The 7,676-nt window shown below is 39.4% G+C and overlaps 1 protein-coding gene and 2 pseudogenes across 1 annotated transcript; 1 reads left to right on the forward strand and 2 right to left on the reverse strand.

Moving 5' to 3' along the window:
- The first annotated feature begins 72 nt into the window (after nucleotides 1-72).
- LOC140986515 (AAA-ATPase At2g46620-like) lies at nucleotides 73-1,647 on the forward strand (annotated as a pseudogene).
- Nucleotides 1,648-3,310: 1,663 nt separating this feature from the next.
- On the reverse strand, nucleotides 3,311-4,485 carry LOC140986545 (uncharacterized). Its single transcript, XM_073454836.1, has 2 exons — nucleotides 4,414-4,485; nucleotides 3,311-4,365 (listed from the first exon to the last, which is right to left on the reverse strand). Exons 1-2 carry the CDS (start codon nucleotides 4,483-4,485, stop codon nucleotides 3,442-3,444), a joined length of 996 nt encoding a protein of 331 aa, XP_073310937.1. The 3' UTR covers nucleotides 3,311-3,441.
- A 282-nt stretch (nucleotides 4,486-4,767) lies between these two features.
- Nucleotides 4,768-7,299, reverse strand: LOC140986824 (pentatricopeptide repeat-containing protein At1g11290, chloroplastic-like; annotated as a pseudogene).
- Between the last annotated feature and the right edge of the window lie 377 nt (nucleotides 7,300-7,676).

A 7,676-nucleotide genomic window follows, 5' to 3' on the forward strand; every position in this document is an offset into this window, starting at 1 on the left:
ACCTATATATATATATATACCCTTGAACCAATTTTCATCATGCTTTAAATTTGGATTTGGATGAATATTCTCTCCAGTTTCATTCAAATTTTGCAACCATGTTACTCGCAATTCTTGGGATTTCTATCGTTTTACTGGGAGTGGGTCTCAGATTCTTGTCCAGAACAAGCTTAATCTATGTCCTCATGAAGAAACTATGGCGGATTTTGGAAGATAGGTGTTATGTTTACCAGTTCTACAGGGTCCCCAAATTCAACGAAAACATGCAGGAAAATCAGCTGTACAGGAAGGTGCACAAGTACCTGAATTCTCTCCCCGCCATTGAAGATTCCGATTTCGCCAACCTTTTCTCGATCAGTCTGGTTCTCGACGATAATCAGACAATCATCGACAATTTCCTTGGCTCCAGAGTTTACTGGAAAGTGGACAACTGCGAGAAATCGCTGGACTTGAAGATGCGGAGGAACGATAAGCGCAGGATATTGGTTCCTTATTTCCAGCATATTCATCTAGTGTTCGACGAGATCGAGCAGAAGAGGAAAGAGGTGAGATTGTTCGTTAAAGTTCACAGAAACGGGCGGTGGAGATCGACTTCGTTCACGCATCCCGCCACCATGGAGATGGTCGTGATGGATTCGGATCTGAAAACCAGAATCAAATCCGACTTAGACAATTTCCTGAAATCCAAGCACTATTATCATCGTTTGGGCAAAGTGTGGAAGCGAAGCTACCTGCTTTACGGGTCAGCGGGTACGGGTAAATCCACCTTCATTGCCGCCATGGCCAAATTCTTGGGATATGACATCTACGAAATCAATCTGCACAGAATCATGAGCGACTCCGATCTGAAATACCTCTTGCTGCAAACGACGAACAAATCTCTGCTAGTGGTAGAGGATCTGGACCGTTATTTGGGCGACAAATCGACGGCCGTGAGCTTATCAGGGATCCTTAACTTCATGGATGGAGTCATTTCTTCCTGTGGAGAAGAAAGGGTCATGATTTTCACGATGAACAGCAAAGAAAACATCGATGCCAGCTTTCTCCGGCCCGGCAGAATCGACGTTCACATTCACTTCCCCCTCTGCGATTTCACTGCGTTTAAATCCTTGGCTAACAGATCACAAATTGTTCTCACGAGTGGAGGAAAATTTTCAAATTGGGGCGACGTTGAGCCCGGCTGAGATAGGAGGGATCATGGTCTCGAACCGAGGCTCTCCGACCCGTTCTTTGAAAACCGTTATCACGGCTTTGCAGGGCAACCTGGCGATTCGGGTCGGGAGACGATTGAGCGGGTCGAACTCAGGTCGGGATTCGGAGGAGTTGTTGGATGCCGGCGCGGTCACGAAAGATAAAGATATCAAGAACTTGTATGGACTATTGAGGGCAAGGAGTAGTTGGAAGGCTTCTATGGAGAAATTGGGTATGTATATGAATGAGAGGGAGAACTCGGATTTGAACACCACGTACGTAGACTTGGTCGGTTATTGAACTTTTTTCAGCTTCGGATGGAATTTTTTCATTGATTGGCATGTACAAGCTAGACCAGCACAACTTGTATTATGAATCTCCCTAGATGTAACTGTAGGTGCATTCATTGGCCAGTAAGTCACTTGTGAGACGAGTAAATCGTGTCCGTATTTACAATAAAAAGTAATGCTTATTTATGACTGACTCAAATAGAATATATGTCTCACAAAATTGATACCGTTTCACATAAGTTTTTTGTTCATTGGTTCCATTTAAAACTAATTGATGTCTGATTTGTAGATCATGTAACGGACACCATACAAGTAATGGCTGTAATATCGACAATATGTGATCATAGTGTTGCTTTGGATTCATCATATCATTAGTTAACTTGTAGATTACTTTCATTAGTTAAACTCCAGAATAACAACGAACAAATTGGGGCAATGATGAAGTAGAAGAAGATACGTACATTGATGGCAACATAGTGCATGTTGAATATGACAAATCTACAACACACATAAAGTTAAATTCCAACCCAAAATATTTTATTCATTTAACGAGAGAGAATTGCCATGTTTGATTAATATTTGATCCACGGTGTCGTGGCTTTTATGACTATATATGTTCTCCTTGAAGGCCACCCACATTCATCCCATTTAGTTGATCCATCGTCTCCTCTAGCTAGCTGATTACATTATCTCTCATGTTTTTTTTCCTTAAAAGATCAATCTTATCGTCTAATGCATGGTAGCTGATTTGATAAAATATCGTTGATGGATGGTCTTTTTTTCTTGATTGTTTAAAATTTTTCATCTGTAATATTTGTTTTTCGGAAAAACTGTAATAATATTAGTTATATATATATTTCTTTATTTGCGATTTTGAGCTTCTTTATTCTTCAATTTCAGTTTTAATTTTGTATATTTTAATGACAATTTAGCTAAGCTCAATTGGTACCAGGACTCTTGATATCAATGTACTTATCCTATAGGTCATGAGATCGAGTCCTGGTGAGGCGAAAGAAACCCCTTGGTAGGGAGGGGGAGATCCTATGAGTAACCCGTACGACGCCTATGGAAAGCCCGTGAGGGAAAAGGCCCCTTGAAGGAGCCCAAGATCGGGATAGCCTTGGGTCGATCGGGGTAGTGGGCTGTATGGGCAGTCCACTGGGCCTGTAATGAGTCGTTACATTTTTACCTTTGGTACCCAAATTTCTCTTACTGTAGGTTGATGATGGGAGATGTTGCGGGAAGTGTTGGACAACATTCGGGGCAACATCTGACTCGTCTTTCGATTCAAGCAGTCATTCATGAGTTTAAAACAGTAAGGCCTGATATGACCAGGCTTAAAACAGTAATGACATACATACCTGTGTTTTCTCTTCTTAGGAATAGGTGTAGCAGGTTGTCTTTTCGGTGGAGAGCTTTTGATTGGTGACTTGGATTGTGGTTGTGGAGATGTATCAGCCTTTCTTTTCACAAAAACAGTCGGCTTGGAAGATTCACCGATTTTAAACACACTGTCTTTGAAGTTTAAGCCTTTCTTGTCATCTCTTCCCATCAAAAGTATGAATTCAAACTTGGACGTACTCGTATTGAACTTTGATAAAGTTTCAGTTGCCTTTTGAAGCTCTTCTTTGGTCTTACCCAGTTTTAAGTCTTTTTTGCTCAAAATCACTTCAAGTTTAGCAACCACAGCTTTTAGTTCGGTGTTCTCCTTCATAAGGGTTGAGTTTAACTTGTTTCTTTTGGTTCAGTCTTCAAACAACTCCTCATAAAACTTTTGTACGCTTTCAAGAGTCATTTCTTCATCATCAGCTTCCACATCATCTTCACTCGAATTTCCAGAAGCTGTAGATTTGAAGCAAACTGATTTTTCACAGATGTTGCGGCCAGGTGTTGCAACACCTAAAGGATTCACTTGTAGGTAGTGTCTTTGTGTCAACAGTGCAGTCAAGGAGGTATGATTTTATTCATCAATAGGCTTCTCCTCATCATCAGATTCTTCATCGCTTAGAGATACATTGTAGTCTTTATTCTTGCGTAATCTGTTGGCACATTCATTGGCATAGTGACCGAAGCCTTTGCATTCCCTACACTGCACTGAATCATACTTTTTTGAGTTAAATTGTCCCTTGTCTTCATTCCTTGGTTGAAATTGTTGCTTGGCAGGAAACTTTTGTGGCCTTTCAGGTGCTGGAAGACTTGGAAATTTCGAAAATTGTGCTTCCTTCTTCTTGTCTATGATTCTTTTCAAGTAATCCCCGAATTTCTTTGTGATAAAGGAGATAGAGTCCTCACAAAAGTCTGATTCATTAACTTCTTGGGATATTTGAAGAAAATCATTATAGCAATCATTTGAGACTTGGAATGCTATTGTCTTCCCCTTATCTTTCTTCTGCATATCCATGTTCATCTCGAAGGTCCGAAGTGAATCGATAAGATCTTCCAAAGCCATCTGAGAAGTGTCCTTAGCCTCATCTATTGCGCAAATTTTTATGTTAAATCTCTCGGGCAAAGAACGAAGGACCTTGCTAACTAAACGCTCATTGGAGATAGGGTCTCCAAGACTGAACGCCTCATTAGCAATTTCCCGTAGGCGACGATCATAGTCTAGTATATTTTCAGATTCTTCCATCCTCAATCTGGTTCGTCGCACACTCTCAGAACCTTCACAGTGTCTTTGAAGGATATCCCATGCACTTTTAGCAGACGTACAGTTTTTGATCAAACTGAACATGTTCATGTCAACCGAAGTAAATATAACATTCAAGGCCTTTGACTTGTAGTTCGAGTTTTGCACTTCATCAGTAGTCCAGTCAGTTTCGGGTTTTGGCAAGCTGTCACCATTTTGATCTAGTATGCTTGGTGAAGTCCATCCATTGATGACACGCTGTCATGCCCGCTCATCTATGGATTTTATGTAGAATCTGATTTTGACCTTCCATAGACTGTAATTGGTTCCATCTAGGACTGGTGGTCGAAGTGCTGCGTTTGCAAGTGATGTGTCCATTTGTTTAATTCTGTCAAACAAAACAAAAACCAGAATCAGCACTTAGTTTATCAAGAGTAGGCTCTGATACCACTTGTTATAATTTATATTGTTCGACAGATACTAAAAGTAATAAAAATATCAGAATAGGATGTAAAATAATGAATTTGTGTTTTATCAGAATTAAGTGTTGCGCCAGATGTTACAACATCTTGGAAAACATGCAGCAGAATATTAACTTTTATAACACAAATCGGTTTTAAATAACTAGATGGACAAGTTTAAATATGCACAAGTATTTATACTTGTGCGGTGCCTTATGGCAAAAACTAATCACTAGAAAACCAAATCGTTTACACAAAAACCTATCACTAGTGATTATAACAAAAATCAATTTCCTCAACACGTTGAGAAAACAAATGCTTTCTAAAACAAATAACAAGAATAAAAACGTATTCAAGAAAGCAAAACGTGAGCCAAAAGGGAATCCACGAAAACAATCTTCAGCCATCTTCTTCACGGATGTTGTTTGCAGATGTTCCCAACATTCAAGGCAACACGCGATCACCACTCTTCAAACAGCAACTTCTTCGAGAATTATTTTGCTCTGAAAATCCTCTCCTACGTATATATATGTATGATTGATATGGAAGAGGCCACCGCACCAATGTCCTTCAACTCTTATTTATAAGCCTAGGGTTTATCAATAAAGAATCCTATAAAACATGGAAAGTTTAGAGTTTTATAAGTCACAAACTCTTTCTAAACAAGGATATGATATCATTATCATAAATAGCATATATTTCCATAATTATCTCATAAAGACAAAATTCATATTAAATATTATACTCAACTAAATCAACAACGAAAGTATATTGTTAGGGAAATAATTTAAATCAAGAAATATATCAATTAAATTCAGAAATAATATTTCTCTTCAGTAAGCATCTGATTCAAATCCAGATCTGATAGCCTAAGCGTGAATTTGCTTGCCCCATTCGATCGTGGCTAACCTTGAGCATGCAGGTAAAACTATACCAACCGTATATGTATCAGGTTTCAATTTTGAAGCCTGCATCTCAGAGAACAACTGCAGAGCCAACTCATGGTGATCATTCTCCACATATCCTGCAATTATTCCATTCCATGTATATACATTAGGCTCAAATCCATCTGCTTTCATATGCTGCAGACAGGATTGAATATTTTCCATCTGGTTGCATCGAAATTCAAGAATAACCCAAAATTAAATCATTCCATATGACTATAAGTCTATATATCTTTCATGTACCCGCTCTAAGGCTATTTATGCATATTCCAGTTCCTGGCATCTGCAGTACATGTGTCTACTAATGCTCCACTCACGAATAGACTCGACTCGAGGCCTTTGATGATGCAATATGAATGAATCCCCTCCCCTAATAGCAAAGATTTCGAGTCAGCGCAAGAACCAAGAGCACTCCCCAGGGTAAATGAATCTGGTTCAATTTCTCTCTTTTGCATTAATTCTGTTGACACTTTCAAAGCCTGTGTGAATCTGAAATTATCTGTGTACCTCGAAATCATAGTGTTCCAAGAAATCAAATCCTTCCTTACACCTTCACACTCCATTTGATCAAATAGCTCTTTTGCCTTGAGAATCGTCCCGTTATCAAAATACCCTGCAATCATAGTATTATAAGATACCTCATCTCTCACTGAAAACTTCAAAAAGATCTCGTACGCACTTTCCATATGTCAAAGCTCCTGTAAAGATCAACCAATCCATTAACAACATAAGGGCTAGACATAAATCCATGTCTTGTTATGTATCCATAGTTTTCTTTCTCCCAACCTCAATTCTCTCAATCTCGTGCAGGCTGGAAGAACACTGGCTAATATACGTGCATTCGGATCACATCCTGAAGCTCTAATTTTGTACAGCAAATCAAGTGCTTGCTGGTCATATCCGTTCTGAGCAAACCCACTGATCAAAGCGCCCCAAGAAACAAGGTTTGGAGTCGAGATACTCTCCCTCGACATCACCTCCAAGAACTCCATTGCTTCAAACACCGTCCCATTAGCAGCGCAGGCAGTAACCATGGAATTCCAGGAAACACAATCCCTTGTCGACATTTGACTTAAAAATCCTCTTGGCGTCATTCAAACTCCCTACATAAATATGAGGAAAAAAGACTCCAATTTTCAACACTATCCCGTGTAACTGTCTCCCCAAATCAACCCCTCGATATCCCTCGCAGATCTTAAACACCACCGGGAAGACGAAAAACTCCAACTCAACATCCTCGAACAGCAACTCCTGAAAATAAATAAAATCTTCTTGAAAGAGCTGATTATCCAAAAAACAAGGTCGAGGCTCGCGCATATGCGTACAAGGTCCTCTCAGGCATTTTGTCCAACGTTTGAACATCCTCCTCAAGACAACCATATTTCCCATACATTTTCATCAATTTAGTCCCGACAAACTCTCGCATGTGGAACCCATCTCGAGCAAGCGAGCGAGAACCTGTTTTCCAAACCTTACGCAGCTGCAGGAATCGAGTATGGTAGCATAGGCAGTGGAATTTACATCTCCATCGAACTTGCATCTTATTGGGTTTAGCAATGATACTCTGTTGGCGGGCTTGTTCCCCATACAAACCCGAGATCTCGGGTCGAATCTGATATCAAATGAGCTACAAACCATTGGCAGTGACAATCTTATTAATATTAATTCTACTACTAAAAAATATTTTATAAGCTCGAGCCCGGCCGGTACTAAGACATACCCATAGAAGAACTTCTCAAGCTTATAAATGGTTATGTTATTTGTTGACAAGTTCAGTTTCCTTTCAATTCCTCTATCACCATGCTTCTTGAAATTCCGTCGATTTATTGACAAGTCCAAATGCGATCGTACCAGTTAATATTAAAACCCGTCATTTAGGACACCAAATATTTCTAATGTGATCCATATTTTCGTGCTTAATCGACTCGATACCATATAATTGTAATTGAAATTTTTTTGACTGTGATGAGGAGTAGACCAGGTAGCGTTTGAGACATGACGTGGAAAAGAATTTATTTATTTATTTATTTATAATAATAAAATAATAATTGTGGTGGGTAGTGTGCGGATTCATTAGTGAGTTGGAGAGGATAATTCTTCAGCACGCCTGTCGGAAGGAGAATGTTTGTGGGCCCCACATTTTCTTTATTTTAAAAAAAAAATA

Source organism: Primulina huaijiensis, chromosome 10 (assembly GCF_012295235.1).
Source record: "Primulina huaijiensis isolate GDHJ02 chromosome 10, ASM1229523v2, whole genome shotgun sequence".
Classification (NCBI taxonomy): Eukaryota; Viridiplantae; Streptophyta; class Magnoliopsida; order Lamiales; family Gesneriaceae; genus Primulina; species Primulina huaijiensis.